This window comes from Monodon monoceros, unplaced genomic scaffold (genome assembly GCF_005190385.1).
Source record: "Monodon monoceros isolate NGI ecotype Baffin Bay Population unplaced genomic scaffold, NGI_Narwhal_1 Super_Scaffold_21, whole genome shotgun sequence".
Lineage (NCBI taxonomy): Eukaryota > Metazoa > Chordata > Mammalia > Artiodactyla > Monodontidae > Monodon > Monodon monoceros.
In genome coordinates this window covers 145,112,795-145,133,095 of record NW_021703778.1, presented here as the reverse complement: position 1 = coordinate 145,133,095, position 20,301 = coordinate 145,112,795, and the positions used below count along the sequence as shown (strand labels likewise).

General features: G+C 43.8%; 1 protein-coding gene across 3 annotated transcripts in view; it reads right to left on the bottom strand.

The window, feature by feature from the left end:
* DCAF4 (DDB1 and CUL4 associated factor 4) overlaps positions 1 to 15,228 on the bottom strand; it is a 29,455-nt gene extending 14,227 nt beyond the window's left edge. For 2 of the 3 annotated variants that reach the window (XM_029238808.1, XM_029238809.1), the window contains exons 1-5: positions 15,060 to 15,228; positions 4,266 to 4,362; positions 2,037 to 2,137; positions 1,481 to 1,638; positions 720 to 802 (exon numbers count right to left, since the gene is read on the bottom strand). In XM_029238808.1, coding sequence (XP_029094641.1) covers positions 720 to 802; positions 1,481 to 1,638; positions 2,037 to 2,137; positions 4,266 to 4,354 — 431 coding nt within the window. In that variant the 5' untranslated portion in view covers positions 4,355 to 4,362; positions 15,060 to 15,228. The remainder of the gene's footprint in view (positions 1 to 719; positions 803 to 1,480; positions 1,639 to 2,036; positions 2,138 to 4,265; positions 4,363 to 15,059) is intronic. The other variant, XM_029238811.1, reaches the window with a different exon arrangement.
* Between the last annotated feature and the right edge of the window lie 5,073 nt (positions 15,229 to 20,301).

Below are 20,301 nucleotides of genomic sequence, written 5' to 3'. Positions count from 1 at the left end.
TCCGGTTACCCCTTTTCCTCTCCACCAAAGACCGAGCATGTTTTAGGGTGAAGAACAGATCTTCCTAACTAGACCTTTAACTCTTTTCCCTCTCAGAAGGAGAGAAACACAGGACAAGCACACCCCTACCTGCCCTGGCTGACACTGCCTGCAGGGCTGGCCTTCCCTGAGGGGGCCTCCCTGGGTAGACCACCCACACCCATGTTGTTTCTTCACTGGCCCAGGTAGAGTGGGAGGCAGCAGAATGCAGGGGTTAGGAGCTCAGGCTGGGGAGTCAGACAGATCCCCCCGCTTTCTAGCTTTACCTTGAGCAAATCATTCCACTCTGAGTCTCAGTCTCTTCTTCTGGAACCTGGGGAAAGTGTCAACCTATCTCACAGGGCTTTAGTTAGAACTGTATCAGACATCACCAGTATTTAAAGTTTAGTACACATCCATCTAACGTTCCCTTTTTGGTGACAACTCATTAGAAGGAGAAAAAGAGGCAGAAGGCTGATGGGATGAAGTTAAAGGACCTTCTACTTAACTAGAAATGATTTACAAGTAACAAAGAGGAGTCATCTTGAGAAATTCCTGCCCAATTTCTCTGCCTAGATCCCCTCTCCTCTCTCCCTGGCTCTAAAGGAAGGATGATTCTCTCAGGAATTCTTGGATCATGGAAATAAGAAATAGGAAAAGAACATTCATGAAGAAAACATAACAAAGAGGCGTTATCTTACCGGCAGTAACTGGTGACATTGAGAAAACCCAGCTTGCTTTTTTGTAGTAAGGAAGATGCATTAAATCCCAACCTGGCTGTTTTCTAAAAGAGAGAAAGATTCAGTGAAGTTTTATGTTATTGTATAATGAATTATGTTTTTAGGATTCTAGTCTCCTCTCCTTGGAAAGAGGAAAAGCCTATCACAAGGAAGTATGTGTGAGATGGGAAGTCTGCTCAGCACCTCTCCAAGTCCCCCATCAATTTATACCTGAGGAGATGAGGTCACTGAGCTAGTGAGCGCAGGAATGGCACTGGACACTCAGGTCTGTAACACCCTTTCCATTCGACCTACGGTTACTGTGGGGCCCAGACTTTCCATTCCATTGTCCCCATGATCACGGAAATGTCCTGGCATCTCAGCTCCAGAAGGGGTACCAGAAACCCTCGTATCCAAACCACACACTCTGGTTTTCTATTTAAAATACACAGTTACAGAGGCTGTATTGGGCTGCTACCCAATAGTCTCCTGGGGAAGGACAGAATGTAAGAATTCCTGATGAAACCCAGCAAGTAAGAAAAGGGGGGTGGTGGTGGGAGGAGATTTCTTGCCTGTTCTTATTCTCTTCATCAGGTTCCTGTCAGGGAAAATTCGACGCCACCCTCCAAAAGTGCGCTACGCTGAGGGTTACAGGGGCGTTTAATTGGCACCTCCTTGTGGCAGTGGGTGGATGCTGGCAGGAGTGGAGGGGACAGGGCAGCTCCTGGGGCTGTGGAGCCTACCTTTCCCTGCTTGTCCTCTTCCTCTAGCAGCTGCAGCCTTTTGCTCTCCATTTCCTTCTGCCAGATGCCCTCCTTCGTGAGGGGGTTGCAGTTGTTATGTCCAGGGAGCAAGCGGAAGTAGCGTTTCTTTTCAGGGTCAAAGTAATAACCTGGTAGATCTTTCGTCAAAAGAAATAAAATCCAACTTAAAACACCGTGAACCGAGCCACCCAGCGAGAAGCCCAGGGGCCTGCCTACCACCCCTCACAGCTGCCAGTCTTTCCTGAGCGGCAGGAGGTGGGCTAGCACTGCCAGTCACCATCCCCGGCCCAGTTCAGTCCTGTGGGGAGCTGTTTGCCTCAGGATCACGGTTCTTGTTTCAATTTGCTCCCAGAATTTCCTCCAAGCCAGGAATGGGCTGATGACACACATGGAGTGTACCCACACACAAGTGAAGACACACAGGACTGAGGAGAAGGGCAGCCAGAACAGACATAACTAGATGACGAGGCACAACTAGGTTTCATCTTTCCCCACAGGCAGGGCCAGAGGAGCCCTGTCCAGCAGGCTGCCTTACCTGGCACAGAAGAGCTGCCAGCTGTGCTCGAGGAGGTCGACGGGGCCTCATCATCGCTGTGGCTGGAACCCTGTGTGCTTTGCTGCACCCTTGTATTATTCCTGTTGACACACAGTCAGGGTTAACTTGCAGCCAATGAGTCCCAGTCATTCTTTGACTCTGGGGTCCTGCAGTTCCACAGCCTTCACCCCAACCCTCGATTACTTGGGGAGCACTGACCCCTCTTTTTCTTGGAAGCAGTTTACCTACTGCAAATACACCAAAGTTAGGGCACGGTTTTTGGTTTCTCATCCTTAAGAGGATGCAGGTCACAGTAGTTCCTCTTTTGTATCTCCTCATTTGAGCATTTTGTGAGGTCTTTTGGAATTTTCCAGATGAAAATGAGAACAGAAATCTTGGCCAATAAGAATTTTACCAGCTAGGCTCATTTGTCAGCTCAACAGCAGTTACAAGGCCAGGTGAATTTCATTTTTTATTGGATTCAGCAGTACAAAAGTTTAAATTTTACTTGGTTACTCAACCCTGCAGATGGAGAAACTGGGGTTCAGGGCACAGAGGTGATTTGCTCAGCAATACCGGGATAGAGCCATGGTTTAAATACTCATTTTGCAAAGCTACAAGCAGCTTCTGTGGCAATTATAGGCTGAAGGATATAATGAAAGAACAAAAGACCTAATTTTAGAATTCTGGTAAAATCCACTTTAAAATTAAGAACTTCCCCTGCCCCCTATAACACCAAAAGGAATACAAACTGCAAAACTAGGTTAAAGGAATCAAAGAACTCTCTCTTTTGTCTATAAATACTAACTATGCACAGTTTTAGAGAAAATTATTTATTCTCCCTTTTTACGGCCCAGAGCTTCCTGAGGAAGCTCACGTGTGATCAGCAGCAAGCAGAGGAAGGATTAAGTGTTATAACAAAGGTCTACATCTCTAGCTCAAGGACCGCTGCCCCATTCTTTCCACAGGGAGCCCGGAAGGTGGCTGTCCAGCCGGCTTCCACGTGACTCTGCCAAGCTGAATCAAGACTCTCTCCCTGTGCAGATCACAGTTTGCTGCACGACGCGCTCTTGAGGGAAAGCCTGGGGCCCAAAGAGTATCCATGGTTCTCCTCATAAAACATACAAACATCGAGTACCTGTCCTTATCTTTCTACAGTATGGGTCATGTTGGGGACTTTGGTTCAGAGTCCCTATTATTCTGCACCAAATGAGGTCCACCATATACACAGGGCCTACTCAGAGACAGGCAGCCTGATGGGCCTTTACATACATTATTACGAACCTCACAAGAGAAGTATGGTACAAGAAGAGTGACTCAGGGTGGGTGATTAAGTAGCTTGACCAATTTCACACAGGAAAACGTAGAGCGTCAAACCCAGACTTCCTAATTCCAAAGCCCTTGTTTCTTCCACAACATTCTGATGCTTTTTTTTTTTTTCTGTTTGAGTTAATCTGTTCTAGAGAAGCATACTGGCATTCGACATCTTCTGACCCTATAGCTAGAAATCTGTCCATTTTAGAAGGAGATCTGGAGTGTGAAAGACTTTTGGAATTGGCATACGGGTCTCCTTTGGTGAGGAGAGGGCTGTGCAAAGACTTCCTATGGCCAGAAGTCACGTCAGCAGCCCTGAACTGTGAAGAGGTATCCTCTCCTGGGGTGGGGTGGGGTGAATCATGTTCTGAGATTAGATAAGTAGAGTGTGGAAAATATTTATTATGGGGATTTCACCTAAGTATACACTGTTTTATTTTTCAAGCTGGGTGGTAGGTACCTAATATTCATTGTATTATTCTTTATACCTTTTTGTGTTTATTAAATACTCTATCGTATTATATATTATATAGCCTTACTTAGGATTTAGGCTGAATTAATGAAATCAGGTTTCCAGAAAGCTACTTTCATAGGCTGAAAAAAAAGAAGAAAGACTAAAAAATGGAGAAAGAGCTCCCCAGTTGTATCAGATAATGTTTACTTCTAAGCCTGTGGCTAAGGCTCCAGCCAGAAGTCATGGTCACAATGAAAAGAAAGACAAGTGTGGCCACCTCCTCACTACTCAAAGTGTGGCAGGCAGGCTGGCCCCCAGCAGACACCCCCTTGGGAGCATGTGAGAAGCACAGACTCTAGTCGGCCCGACCTCAGAGCCTGCATTTTGCTGAGACCCCCAGGGAGTCATGTGCCTGTGAGGGTGCTGTCAACGCTAGTAAGACACTGGGCAACAGCACTTGCCTCTCATTAGAACCATGCTGTCTGAACCAAGGGTTGTGTCGGTGGCTCCTTCTCCCATGTCTTCTACTCTGCCCCCTGCTTTTATGCATTTCAGCTGCTAAAAGAGAAAAAGAAAGAAAATTACATACAAATGCACATGTGCACACCTCTCTCTTCTGTTTGCTTCTTGATAGTTCCTTCATGCTCAGAACTAGGCAAAAGGATGGCCCAGCATGGGTTATCATTAAAGCCGCCACCAAGCCTTACCTGTAGGACTGCCACCAGGTGGACACACAAATAAAACCCAACGCGTCTGTAGCCATCTCTCTGGCTGCAGTCCTCTTACCTCACAGCTGATGCCTGGCCCGACAACCTGCCAACCTCTATTCCCCAGGTCACTGTGTGACGTGTTGACAGACTCTCACAATTACTTTCCAACAACAGTCTGAGCCTGGCATGAGAACCCTCCGAAGCTAGTCTTCTTTTCCTTAACCAGATTAACTCCAGAGCATATAATAATTTTTCTTTTGATCCACCCACATCCCTATTCATAGAGAATAGTTAATCGTGAACACTATCTCTTCCTCGGTTTCAGTATCAAGCAGGAAAAATTGTGAACAAATTAAATGGGGCCAGTGGCATGTGACTTCTCAATGTGCTTTAGAGAGTGTTTTAGTTTCCTGAAGTACACTAGCTGTTAAAGGGAAGGATGTGCACATGCATTTGTTGAAATAAGGAATGATGTTTTAAAGGCACTGATGTTGCCATAACTATTTCGAGTGGCTTTTTCAAGTCTTATCTTGTATGGCCTGAATTTATCACTTAATCATCAAATCATCAGTTGTTTTAACACTGGGAATCACATTAGGAATTCTTAAAGAGACTGAACTGTAGTACACAGACGAGCTGCTGCGAGTTTCATGCTTTCCCAACACCTGGTGATCCTTTCCCCACTCAGTGGAGACACTGTGACATCTTACCGAATACACATTAAAAGTATATTCAAATGCCGTTAACAAAATTAGAAAAAAATTTCTAGGGCTGAATGCAACCAAAGAATAGATTAGAAAATCTATTTGCTTTTATTTTCCAACTTCTACTTTTGAGTAGGAAGTGCCTGTTAGCATCAAACAGAGCACCAGAAGTCTGGACCTACATTCCAGAATTCAGTATTTACCCAACGACTTCTGTGTCAACCTATGACTGTGAGTTGGGGCTATTCGATACAAAGGAAGAGATATTTAGTGAGTATAGTACTTAACCAAACATTTCATGAATTCTGTAATAAAGTCCTTGATTTGCCTGCTTCAGAGTCAGTGGGAAGCAGACTCCACAACCTGGATTAGTTTAACCAGCCACTCTCTAGTCCTGTGCCAGAACGAATAAGCACCACTAAAGCTCATCAATATAGCCATGCCGACTTGGAGTCATCACAGATGTCTCACTTTCATCCTCTGCTGGGACATTATAAATTGACCTAGTTTTATTTATTCCTAGTCTGATTCACTCCCGACAATCCAGGGTGTTATCACTCTCCTAAAATCCCTTCCCACTTCCTCCTGGTCACACTTAGTAGACAGCATAGCTCCCTACCTGACCCAGAAGAGAGATGTTACCAGTACAAATACCCCCAACTTCTTTTTCATCCCCTCCACAAAGGCCTGCCTTTACTAATTCTTATCATCTTCCTTTTTGTCTTGGAGAAACAAGTGTCCCTGTGCCTTTTCCAGGCAAACCCATCCCTCCTGGGTGTTGATCTCATTTCCTTCTCAAACTCTGCAGACATCTGTGTTCACATATGTTTAATCAATCTCCCCCTCTCCTTATCTCAGCTTATAAACACGCTCAGGTTTTTCATTTGTATGTGCTCCACTTCCAGCCCAAAAGGAACAGAAATGTTCTGGAAGCATGGTCTATATGTACACACTCCACTTCTTTATTTTCCAATCATTCTTCAACTCACTGTAGTCAGGCCTCCTCCATCCTCACCGTTCTGCTAAAATGCTCTTGCTGAGGTTAATGATCCCCTACTTGCCAAAGTTAGTGGTCTCTTTTTAGCCCTTATTCCTACAACACATGACACCACAAAGCTTCACTCTTCCCTAGGTTTCTGGAATATCTTTCTCTTGGTTCTCCTCATACTTGTCAAGTTAATCCTTCTCTAGTTTCTCTTGGGTCACCCACTCTGTGTTTAACAACGTTCTGTCCTAGATCCTCTTCATTTTATACTTAATACAATCTCACCTGCAAACACCGTTTCATCTCTAACCTAGCATCAAGTTCTTATAAAAAGGCTGCCTCCTGTCTACTTTCACAGACCATGTTCCAAAGTGAGCTCATGATCTCTCCCTAGTTCCTAGTATGCTCTTTCACCTATCTGTATTTCCTTTCTCTGAAATTCTACCACTGCCCCATCCCCATCCAAAAATATAATAATTTTATTCATTTTCCTCAGCAACCACTTTAATGGCTCCTGAATACCACATGCATAGGTTTCCCTTTGGATCAATTATCTTAAGCCTCAGACAAAGAATAAAGCTGTATTTATTAATTAGTTACGTTACAGGTTAAAGGCACTATGCACAGGAAGGGAAATACGTATGGATGGTGATAAGAAAACTGGTAAGAAAAATAAGCCATACTGACATAAGATTATCATTATTACCAACCAACTCTACAAAAAAAGAAAACTTATTTAGATTGCACATTCTGTACATGATTCCAGTCTGCTTTAGTTATGAAATGATGCATGAATAGTGGAAAAGCATAGGTAACGGCGAGTCAAAGGCGTCAGATCACCCATTAGGAGGCAGGGCCATTGGCCCACTTGCACCACTGTCCTCAGTAGAGCACTGCACTATCAGAAGGACATGGTAAATAATGAAATAAATTGGTGAGTGCTGGTTTTGCCCAAAGACAATATTTCTAAACCACCACCTCACACAAGCACAGGTGCAGGCACTGCAGTGGGAGAGAAGGGAGTGATGGCTCTGAATGGAAGAGCCAGAGGGGACAGTGAGTTTGAACCCAGTCTGTCAGGCAAGGTTGGCAGAGTGAGGGGCCTGCAAGCAGTTTGGTATGGCCACAGCCTAAAGTACAGGGGCTGGGAGATTAGGCTAGAGAGGCAGGCAGGGTCAGATGCTGAGGTCTCTGGGTGCTCGGTAAGTTCGCTGAGTAACATGACTAAACCTGCATTTTAGAAGGGCAGCGGTGGAGGGAATAAGTTGGAAGTTAAGGACTGCTGTAGCAACTCAGGTTACATGAACCCACCAACATGGAAGTGATACTTGGGATAGAGAACCCTGAATTTAGAAAGATTTAGAGGTGAGTTTCATGGGAGAGGTGGAGAGAGAGCAGCTGAAACCTGATAAATGAATAACTGGTAGTGTTCTGACCTGAGAGACAAGGAGGAGGAGCTGTTTGGGGAATGAAGACAGTAAGCCTGATTTTGAACAAACCAATCTCAAGATGTTTGTAAATAGGGGTCTGGGAATTCAGAGGGAAAATGAGGCTAAAGATATAGATTTGAAAGTCACCAGCACATGGTAACAGAGTGAGACAAATGTGGCTCCAAAGCCAAATATATATATATAGCAAAGATTAAAATTCAAAATTGAGACAATTTTATTGGACAGTAATATGAAGTCAGCACAATCAGTTTTTAGATTGGTGTTTCTCAACCAAGGGCAACTTCACCCACCAGGGGACATTTGGCAACGTCCAGGGACATTTTTGTTTGCCACAACTTGGCGGCAGGGATGGGTGGGCTGCTATGGCATTTAGTGGGTAGAAGCCAGGGATGCTGCTAACCATCCTACAATACAGGACAGCACCTTACAACAAATTATCCAGCCCCAAATAGTGCTGAGGTTAAGAAACCCTGCTCTAGACAGGAAGCGCTCAATTATAATTTTCTGGGTGAAATGTTGAATCCCAGCTCCTCTGGAGCCACTCTGCCAGGCACAGACATTAAATGTGTTGTGGTAGGCTGAGCTTGGCTTTGCCTTTTACACAAGCTTTCAAGTACTTGAAGGATAAAGAATAATAATTTCTAAGAGACCATTAGTCTAGAAAGACAATGTTAATCTCAAACAAATAAACAAACATGATTTAACTTTTTGGAAAATGACTGAGCAATAATTATCAAGTAATTTAAATGTACATGCCTTCTTCTGGGAATAGATATGAAGAAAATAATCCAAAAGGTTGTAAGAACTATATGCAAGATATTTACTTTCTAAAGCTAGTAGTCCTCTGTTGCCAAAACCAGACAGAGGTATCACAAGACAAGAAAACTATAGATCAACCTACCTTATGGACACAGCCACAGATCCTCAACCAAATCCTAGCAAACCAAATCTAGATGCATATAAAAAGGATAATACACCATGACCAAGTAGGATTTACCCCAAGTTCAACATATGAAAACCAATCAATGCCATACACCATATTAACAGAATAAATGAGGGGAAAAACCTCCACATGATTTTCTCAAGAGATGCAGAAAAAACACCAGACAAAATCCAATACCCTGTCATGACAAAAACTAGGCACAGAAGTAACTTCCACAACTTGATAAAGGGCATCTACCCTACAGCTAACATCATAATAGTGAAAGACTGCAAGCTTTTCTCCTAAGGTTAGGAACAAGACAAGGATGTCTGTTCTTAGCATTTCCATTCAACATTGTACTGGAAGTTCTAGCCAGGGGCAATTAGGCAAGAAAAAGAAATAAAAGGCATGCAAACAGGAAAGGAAGAAGTAAAACTATTTCTATTGGCAGATGACATGATGTTATACATACAGAAAATCCTAAAGAATCCACACACACAAAAACTACTGGAGCTAATAAATGATTTAAGCAAGGTTTCAGGATACAAGATTAATATATAAAAATCAGGGCTTCCCTGGTGGCGCAGTGATTAAGAACCCGCCTAACAATGCAGGGGACACAGGTTCGAGACCTGGTCTGGGAAGATCCCACATGCTGCGCAGCAACTAAGCCCAGGCGCCACAACTACTGAGCCTGCGCTCTAGAGCCCGCGAGCCACAACTACTGAGCCTGAGTGGCACAGCTACTGAAGCCCGTGAGTCTAGAGCCTGTGCTCCACAATGAGAAGCCACCGCAATGAGAAGCCCGCGCACTGCAATGAAGAGTAGCCCACGTTCACCACAACTAGAGAAATCCCGCGCGCAGCAATGAAGACCCAACGAAGCCAAAGATAAGTAAATAAATAATGTATAAAAAATCAATTGTACATCTATACACTAGCAATGAATAATCTAAAAATGAAATTAATACAAAACCATACACTAGCATGACATTACATTAGCATCAAAAAGAATAAAGTATTTAGGAATGAACTTAACAAATAAGTGCATAACTTGTACACTGAAAGCATAAGACATTGTTGAAAGAAATTAAAGAGGACCTACATAAATGGGAAGACATCCATGTCATGGATTGGAAGACTTAACATGGTCTACAAATTGATGTACAGATTTAACACAACCACTATCAAAATTCCAACTGCCATCTTTGGAGAAATTGACAAGCTGATCCTGAAAATCATATGGAAATGCAAGGGACACAGAAGAGTGAAAACAATCTTGGAAAAAAAGCAAAGTTGGAGGACTCACACTTTCCAATTTCAATGCTACAGTAATCAAGACACTGGTACTGGCACAAGGATAGCAACATAGATCAATGGAGTAGAACTGAGAGTCCACAAATAAACCGATATATCTATGCCAATTGATTTTTGACCAAGACCATTCAGTGGGGGAAAGAATAATCTTTTCAACTGCTTGGACACCTGGACACTCACCTGCAAAAGAATGAATCCAATCCCTACTTCACATCATATATGAAAATTAACTCATTGATTCAAGCTCTAAAACTGTAAGACTTTTATAAGAAAACAAAGGTATAAATCATCATGAACTTTCAATAAGCAATGGTTTCTTAAATATGACACCCAAAGCACAAGAAAAAATAGATTAAGTAGACTTCATCAAAAGTAAAAACTTTTGTGCACACTATCAAGAAAGTGAAAAGGGGGCTTCCCCAGTGGCGCAGTGGTTAAGAATCCACCTGCCAATGCAGGGGACATGGGTTTGAGCCCTGGTCCGGGAAGATCCCACATGCCATGGAGCAACTAAGCCCGCGAGGCACAACTACTGAGACCGCGCACCTAGAGCCCATGCTGTGCAACAAGAGAAGCCACAGCAACGAGAAGCCTGTGCACTGCAACGAAGAGTAGGCCCCGCTCGCCACAACTAGAGAAAAGCTCGCGCACAGCCACAAAGACCCAATGCAGCCAAAAATAAAATAAATTAAAAAAAGAAACAATCACCATTCACTTTAAAAAAAAAAAAAGAAAGTGAAAGGACAACCCACAGAATGGGAGAAAATATTTTTAAATCGTACATTTGATAAGGATCTAGTATCCAGAATATATAAACTCAACAAGAAAAAAATAACTCAATTAAAAAATAAGGAAAAAAATCTGAAGACATTTCTTCAAAGATATACAAATGGCCACTTAGAACACGAAAAGATGCTCATCATTAGTCAATAGGTAGATGAAAATAAGAACCACAATAAGATACCACTTTATACCTACCAGGATTGTTATAATAAAAAAAAAAACTAACACAAATAACAAGTATTGGTGAGAATGTGGAGAAATTGGAACTCTCATACACTGCTGGTGGGAACGCAAATGCTGCAGTCACTTTGGAAAACAGTTTGGCAGTTCCTCAAAAGGTTTGACATAGAGTTACCATAGCAAAATCCAGCAGAAATGAAAACATATGGCCATACAAAAATCTGGACAGTAATATTCATAGCAGCATTATTCATAATTGCCCCAAAGTGTAAACAATCCAAATTTCCATCAACTGATGACTCAATAAACAAAATACAGCACATCCATACAAAAGAATGTTATTCAGCCATAAAAAGAATGTAGTACTGAGGCATGCTACAATGTGGATGAACCTTGAAAACACTATACTAAATAAAAGAAGTGGGACACAAAAGGCCACACACTGTATTATTTATTTGATGTATATGAAATCTCCAGAATAGGCAAATCCAGAGAGGGAGAAAGAGAGAAATGGTTTTCCAGGTGCTGAAGGAAGAGGGGTTACAGAACAGGGAGTATAAAGGTTCAGGTCCTTTTTTTACAGCTTCTCGGAAGTCTACTTTTCTGTTATGAATAATTGCTTTTTCCAGTTACCCCACATGAGTTGATAAAGACTCTGATTAAATTGTTTTATGTTTCCAAGAATAACTGTTATATCTTTTTATTATCTAGGTGGTAGCTTAGAAAAATTTTTATAGAATTTTAAATGATTTATGGTGTTCCATGTGTTCTAGTTTATGTTTTTCTAGGCAACATTCCACCAAATTACTAGCTTTCCAAAGGATGTAGTACCATTTATAGTACTTTAGTATGACAACAGTTAAAAAAAATTTTTTTAAATTGAAGTATAGTTGATTTATAACGTGTTAATTTCTGCCATACAGCAAAATGATTCAGTTATACATATATATTCTTTTTTAAATATCCTTTTCAATTATGGTTTATCATAGGATATTGAATATACTTCTCCGTGCTATACAGTAGGATCTTGTTGTTTATCCATCCATTCTATATATGACAGCTTACACCTGCTAACCCCAACCTCCCCCCGCCCCTCCCCCCTGGCAACCACAAGTCTGTACTCTATGAGTATGACAGCAGTTTTGTTTTAAAGCCAGAATCAAGTTGAATGTGACTCTAAACTAAAATTTATGCTTTGTTCATTTGTAAAACATGGATATATTGGTGTCATATTTCCTTTATTCTGTTTGATTATACACTTGTTGAAAGGTAAATTTACAGATCAAATGATGAAACTTCATGTTTCAGTAAAAGTTTTTTCAAGAAAAGAAAACTTGTCTTTTTATTTAAAGCTTCATGGGATAGAATTTATATTTAATCAAAATGACTAGATAGGATCCTTTTGCAGAGTCAGTCTAAAAGAAGCTAAATGGAATTGGTAGATCTTTTGGTTTTTGATATCTACTTTACTATAGGACTCCCAAGCAAGTACAGTACATTAATATGAAATACTTTAAAACCCATAATCTTAAAAAAAAAAAGTGTGGGAGTTATACAAAAAGATTATATATCACTAGGTAGGAAGTTGAAATGACTGGCTGTGTAATATTTTTTAAAACCTTCATTTTGGATCAGCATACATATCCTTCCATTTTTCTCCCCTATTTTCAGTAGCATTCCATTTTGATGTTTAGCATAGCAAGCCAGAATAAAGTTTTATAATTCAGCAATCCTGAATTCTGAGTCATATTAAGATAAAAATGGAAATGAGACATGTACTGAGGAAAATTAATTTTCTTATTCTGTAATGTCTAATTCATCTTCTTCTTGCTGATCCCCTTAGTCCACAAGTGGACACCTGTCCTGTTGCAGACACTTAGCTAAACAAATCTCTGAAAAGGCAACTTTGAATTTGCTCTTACAATATACAAGTGAGATGGATAATCGGGTGAATACCTAGAGCTTCTGAAAACCTCAAGTCTTCTCATCAATCTTTTGTATATTTTGGTAGGCACCAGTGTATACCTCTGAAGCTTTGCTCTGAAATAGCATTTCAGTAGTGATAAATTCTGAAAATACAGTCTTTATATCCTTTACTTTCTGCTTTTCAAAACTGCCAGCAGTTTCCTCCAGATGAGCGTTGTTTGCACAGCATCCAGGGTAGCTCTCTGTAAGTGGGTTCGCCATGAAATAACAGGTCCAGCGGATGGGTGTGCTGACTTGTCCTTTCTACTTCAGGTAGCTGCTTAGCTTCTCCATTCCTTGATGTTGATGTCGCTGTGAGGTCATCCCGTTTCATTTCTACAATGGTTCCTTCGGCCGCAAGTCTCAACTGTGGTGGCACACCGATAATCCTTAAGTTCGGCACACTCCTCGGCGGTTTTTCCGGCCCTTGTTCAAATCTGGGGTCTCTGCGGAGACGCCCTCGCAGGAGAGTCGGCTCTGCCTCCCAGCCGGGCAGTTTTCTGCGCAGGCGCGCCGAAGACTTGGCACAGCTCTCCAAACTGCTTCCGGTTTGAGCGGCCCAGTTTCCGGGTACCGCTTCCTTCCCCTCCCACAAGACGCTCTTCTGGGCCTGGCCGCCAAGTTCCGACGGTGCCACCCAGAAAAGGCCCGGCCTGGGGGCCTCAGGCTTGTGGGGTGGCGGGCAGCCTCCCTCCCGGCCTCTGTGAGAGGTGGGCCCGGTCTCGGCTGCGGCCCACAGCCGAAATTCAGCACGGAGCGGAGGCTCCACTGCTCGCACCCGAGCAGCCGCCTCAACATCCTGCCGAGCACGTGGCCCGTGGCCCCAGGCCTGGAGCCTAACAATGCCTCGGCCTAGGCCGCGCCGGGGCCACAGTGCTTATTTTTGGGGTGATGAAAATGTTCTGGAGTAAGATGGTCGCACCTTGCGAATATTCTACAAAACCTGCCGAACCGTACACTGTAAAACGGAGAATGTTATGGTATGTGAATTACATCCCCCAAACAAAAAAAGATTTTCTACTACAGCAGTACTATACCATTTATGAGTGAGGCACATCCTAAATATCCAGTGACAGGTTCATGGGGATTATACAGGATACTGGACTGCAGCGTGGAAAACACTAACGCCACTGGTTTGAAAAGCCCTACGCAAAATGGCCTCCACAGGGGGCTTGCCGTGGCCGCCCTGCGTCGGCGTTTATTTAAAACTCTACCTCACAAATGAGGAAACGGAAGCTTAGAGGGCCAAGCATGGTGCCCAGAAAGACACACTGCGTGGGGGAAACGGCATTCCACCCCTGCTGGTCCGGCCCCAGGACACCACCTCAACTACAATCTCCACCGTTATTTAAAACTGGAGTGTGGGGCTCTGGACTTTTGTTTCCTCCAGGAAGCAGTGGCCTCAGTCTTCTTTCCTTTGGGCTGTTTCTGCGTCTGCCAAGGTCTGTGGACCACACCACGCCCGTCCAGGGGGACGGGGTGTCATGGTTTCTAAGGATAACTGGGGAGACGACGAGGCTTCCTGGACACGGCGAGCGCTAGAGTGGAAGGCGTGGCTTTGTCGCTACCGTAACTCGGTGTGGAGGTAACTCGGTGTGGAGGTTACCTCGGGAAGCTTGGGTTCATCCCACGGCTCCGTCACTTTACTAGTTCGCGAGTTACCTCGGGTAAGCAACAACCTCACTAGGGCTCTTCTGCGTCTGACGAAGGTATTACACTACCACCTTCCTCACTGGGCTGGTGTATGGAAAGCTTAGTTAATGCCTGTAAAGCAGTTGGCAGTGCCTAAGCACTCACGAGGCGCTTGCGTTAGCTGTTATGCTGACCTGTTTGAAAAAATCAACCTCAACCTCAACTTTCAGGTAAGCCGCCACCAAGGGCCCGCAGTCCAGCCACTGGCAGGTGTTGGGTGGCAACTTCACATCAGGATTTAGAAAAACGCTCCTTCAGGGCGGACACGGAGCGGTGACACTCGGGGTCCCCCTCCCCCCGTCTTTACGGCGGCAGATCCGACAAGACGCGCGAGCTCCACCCGCCCACCGATTCCTCCCTCACAGCCGGAGCTCGCCGGCCCAACCAGCCACCCACGCCAGGGTCGTGCCGGCGTTCCACGTGCTCGGCTCCTCCCCGCCCCTTTCTCGGGCCTTCCCCCGACCCCCATCCCACCCCGAGCTCTGTCGGGGTAGCAGCAGCCGCCCCTGGACCGACGCCAACAGTACTAAAGTCAGCGTAGACTTACTTGATCAGAGGGGCCTTTCCGGCTCTCCCTCGGGCGCAGGATCGGCAAGAGTGGGAGCGAAGCGTAGAAGGACGCGGAAAGACCGAGGTCTAGAATCTGCCAGTTAGTTGTGTCCGTTCTCGCGTTGTCTCAGCGGATAGGGCCATGGCGGCCACCCCTTCCTTCTCAGTGGACGCGTTTTCTGACTGTCTACGCCAATGGGGCGGATCTTAGGGAGGGGGAAGGGATTGGGAGCTCGGCTCCGCCCAGGCCTGGTGATGATGCAGCGAGTCGGCTGCAGGCTTGATTGGGCTTGGCGCGTTTGGGGCGGGGCCGGGCGCGCTTGAGGGCAGGGCCGGGGCGGGGCCGGAGGCTGAGTTCGGACCCCGGGAGCTCCGAGGCTACCTCTTCTCTAGCGGTGGGAACCCCACCCAGGACCGGGTATTTTCTGTGTCCAACCCGGTTGACAGGGAAGCCCTCTCGCCGCTGAAGATCCCTACCTTTAAAACTGTTACTTAGAGACGAGGAAAGATTGTGTTGTGGAAAGGTCGAAGGAGGCTCTGAGATGAGTGTGAGGAAAGAGCAACGCGTGTTGAACTGGTGGTGACGTGTTCGGTTGTGACCTCTGGTAGCTGGGGCTGCTCACCCTAGATCTGCGTGGCTCCAAGGTGCAGAGGAGCATGCCCTGAACTTCAGTCAGGAGGCGTTAGTTCTAGATCTAGTTCTGGTTCCTTCTTGCTGTGTGACCTAGGGCGAGCCTCTTCCCTTTCTATGCCTTGATTTTTTAAAAAAATTTTTTATTTATTTATTTATTTTTGGCTGTGTTGGGTCTTTCTCTAGTTGCGGCGAGCGGGGGCCACTCTTCATCGCGGTGCGCGGGCCTGTTACTGTCGCGGCCTCTCTTGTTGCGGAGCACAAGCTCCAGACGCGCAGGCTCAGTAGTTGTGGCTCATGGGCCTAGTTGCTCCGCGGCATGTGGGATCTTCCGAGACCAGGGCTCGAACCCGTGTCCCCTGCATTGGCAGGCAGATTCTCAACCATTGCGCCACCAGGGAAGCCTCTGTGCCTTGATTTCTTCTGTTGAAACAAGGAAGTTGATCTAACGTTCTGACGTTCTCGCCAGTGCAAAGTTTTGTTCGTACCACTAATACTTCCAGAATGGTCTCTTTGTGCTGTGCCTGTTCTAGGTATCAGTTGACAGCTGTCAGATCTAAAAGAAAAATGTAAGCCTGTGAAGGGCTCTTGACCAGAAGTGACAGTTTGCTTTTTTTTTTTAAATCTAGATCTGGTTTATTTTTATTTTTGTTGAAGTATAGTTCATTTACAAGGTATTAGCTTCTGGTATACAGCAAAGTGATTCAGTTATACATACATATATATTCTTTTTCCTGTTCTTTTCCATTATGCTTTATTATGGGATATTGTCTATAGTGCCCTGTGCTATGCAGTAGGACCTTGTTGTTTATCCATTCTATTTATACTCTGCTAACCCCAACCTCCCACTCCATCCCTCCCTCACCCACCTTCCCCTTGGCAACCACAGGTCTGTTCTCTATGCAGAAGTCACAGTTCTGTGAGGAGAGCTGGGTTCAAATGGGCCAGGCTTGGTTGTTGCCACGAGCAGGCCTGGCACACCATGTGCCCTGTTAACCCAGGGCCCTGTGAGTGGCTAGACCCATTAGAAAATAGGTTGTGGGGTTTATCAGTTGTACCTGTGTGTGAAAGCATTTCAGTAAATAACAAGGAAAGTAGGATTCCGCCTCTAAAGGATTTTGTATAAGAAAGGGTGTGGAGTGGGAAGAGGTGATGAGGGTAAGGAGGGAAGTGAGTATAGTCAGAATAAAGGACAGCTTCTTGAAGCTTGAGCTGCCTGGAATAGAGAGCAGAGAGAGAAATCCTAAGCTGAACAAACAAGCTGACTGGAAGCCTGTTCATGGAGTAGTGAAGCATTCGTTTTGGCTGGATGGGTAGGGAGTCCTGGAAGCAAAACTGGCAGAATAGGTTGGGTCAAATGTCAAGGGTAAGGAGCTGGCAGAGGGAGCCTCTGAAGGTTTGAGAGTTGGGGAGTGATAAGACTAGAGCTGTGGTTTAGGGAAATCACCTGGGCAGCACTGTAGAAGAAACTAAAGAGGAAAGATTGTGGAAGGCAGCTGGAAGCTTCCTTAGAAGCTTAGTGCAGCTACCGTCCCTGCAAAAGATAGTCAGGGTTGAAACATAGTGGTGGCAGCTGGGATGGAAGGGAAGGGTAGAGTCGAGACATTTCAGAGGAGGGAGAACCTGTAAGACTTGATGAACACTGTGTCAGGAGTCAAAAGGGATTCCAAGCTCAAGAGCCAGGGTCACAGGAGGAAGTCAGAAGGAGTTGGCTTGGGGCTTGCTGAGTGAATGAATGGCAAACAGCCAGCCAGAGGGGTCTCTTGAGTGTTCACTGAGGGAACCAGGTATAGGCACAGGATATGCCTTGGGGACCTGCAGCAGGCATGCCAAGAGAAAGGATTAAAGAATATTTGCAAATCAATGCACAAAGGAAGCTTGACCTTGGGCAAGTCTTTTGGCACCTCTGAACCTCAATTTCCTCATAGGTAAAATGAGGATAATGATACCTGCTGAAGCGGGTTTTTTCCCCAAATATATATATAATATTTAAATATATGTATTTAAATTTATTTTATTGAAGTGTAGTTGATTTACAATGTTGTGTTAATTTCTGCTCTACAGCAGAGTAATTCAGTCAGACATATATATATTCTTTTTCATATTCTTTTCCATTATGGCCCATCACAGGATACTGAATACAGTTTCCTGTGCTCTACAGTGGGACCTTGTTTATTGAAGAGAGTGGTTGTGAGGAGTAAATGCAGTGACCATAAAGCACCTCACTGCTTGGTCTACACTCCCATGGACTGGGCACCCTTTATTATGTGGATGGCTTGATATGTAAATAGTGCATATTACTTATCAAAAGTGAGAATAATTTCTTTTTTTCACTTTATCTCCAGAATTTGAAGCCAAGGCAAATATGTTTTTCTTTGAAACGGCACCTAAAATGAATCAGCATTAACTTTGACTACATTAAAAAAAACCACAATACTTTTTATAGTCCTTGTCATGTGCCACCTATTTTCTAAGCCCTTTCCATATATTGTTCTTTTAATTACAGCAACCCTGTGAGGCAGTTACTATTAATATCACCACTTTACTGATGAATTGAGTCACAGAGAGGTTAAGTAACTTGCTCAAGCTAGTGAGTGGCAGAGCCAAGATTCAAACCCAGGTAGTTTCCAGAGTTTGAGCTCTCCAGGCGAAAACTATCATAATAAAAGTCGAAAGACATACTCCAATTTGGTATAAAATATCTACAGCTTGTATCACAGAAAAGGCTAATTTTCCTAAAACATAAAGTGCTTCTACAAATAAACTCAATAGAAAAAGGAGCCGCGGCTATACCAACTATGCAGAAAAGGAAGTCAACATGAAAGGGTGCTCAACCTCACTCAGTGTAAGGAAAATATAGTTTAAAACTCCTCTGACATATCCTTTTTCATAACCAGATAGGCAAAATCCAAAAGTTTGTTAATATTCAGTGAAGCTCTCATACAAGCTCTAAGGGAGACAATTTGGCAATATATCAATATTTATCAAAATTAAAAATGCATGTACCTTTGACCTAGCAGTCACACTACTAGGAATTCATCCTAAAAATATAGTTGCTTATGTGCAAAATAACTTAGGTACATGGAACATGGTGTAATAGCGAAAGTTTGGAAGCCATCTTAGTGTCCATTAGTTAGAGACTAGTTAAAAAAGTAATGGTACATTCATTCAGTGGAATACTGTGTACTTAAAAAAAAAAAAAAGGAGGCTCTTTATATACTAATGTAAAATTACCTCCAAGATAGATTCTTGGTGAAAAAAGGAAGGTGAAGAACAGTACATAAAATATTACATAGGGTAGGCTTCCCTTGTGGTGCAGTGGTTGGGAGTCTGCCTGTCAATGCTGGGGACACGGGTTCAAGCCCTGGTCTGGGAAGATCCCACATGCCTCAGAGCAATTAAGCCCGTGTGCCACAACTACTGAGCCTGTGCTCTAGAGCCCGCACATCACAGCTACTGAAGCCCGCGTGACTAGAGCCCGTGCTCTGAAACAAGAGAAGCCACTGCAATGAGAAGCCCACACACCACAACAAAGAGTAGCCCCCGCTCGCAGCAACTAGAGAAAGCCCGCGCGCAGCAACAAAGACCCAACACAGCCATAAATAAATAAAAATTTTAAAAAAAATTACATAGGGTGAAAAATATGTGTGTATGTATGTGTATCTCCCTGGAATGATATCAGTTACCTCTAGGGAGGGGACCTGGGTGGTTAGGTGACAGGGATGGGAGAGAGCTTTTCACCCCATTGTACCTTTTGAATTTTGACTATTGGCATATATTACCTATTAAAATATAAAATTTAAATGTTAATTAAATCTGCATACTATGCACAGCAACCAACTGCAGAAGTTGTTCATTTTAAGAGGTGACATGTAAATGAGTTTTTAAAGGAACTAAGACATCTGTCAAATCCCATCATGGAGACACGGATCCAAAATATAATCAATACAAGAGAAACATAATCAACATGTCCATTATGTGATAACAGTCCACCCAGAGCCCAGAAAAAGGAATCTTTTCATCAGAATTTACCAATGTTTATTCAGTAGTATCCAAGGGATGTGAATGTCTTGGTCACTGGAAATCTGGATCCAGAGTAATTCTCCAGTCCTTTCCCTAACGTGAATTAAACATCCCACAAAACTCTCCAAACCCCTTATGATTACACGTTCACTGAACTGCTGATGACCGATTCTATGACTCAGGACATGATTCTGGGAAGGAGGGAGCCCTGAGTAATGGGCAAGAATATTCTAGACACCAGGAAGTTATATATCCCAGTAATAATTAACCTATAGTATTGGTATTCTAGGTACTTGGGTGGACTGAAGCAGTTTCCAAGGGTCTGGTCCAAGTAACTGGTAACATCAAATGTTGGGATCCAGAAACCCAAGGATGAGACTGTGGTGCTTCTAAAATATTATTCTTAGCTAGTTAGCAGCCTGACCAATTTAACAATTAATAAAAACATGCTTGATTCAGAAAATTTAAGAAACAGAGAAGCATAAAATAAAAAATATACCCAAATTACCTATGATAAATCCATACCTCCAAAAAACCACTGTTAATATTTGGATGTCTTTATTTCTAAGCATGTATTTGTTGTAGT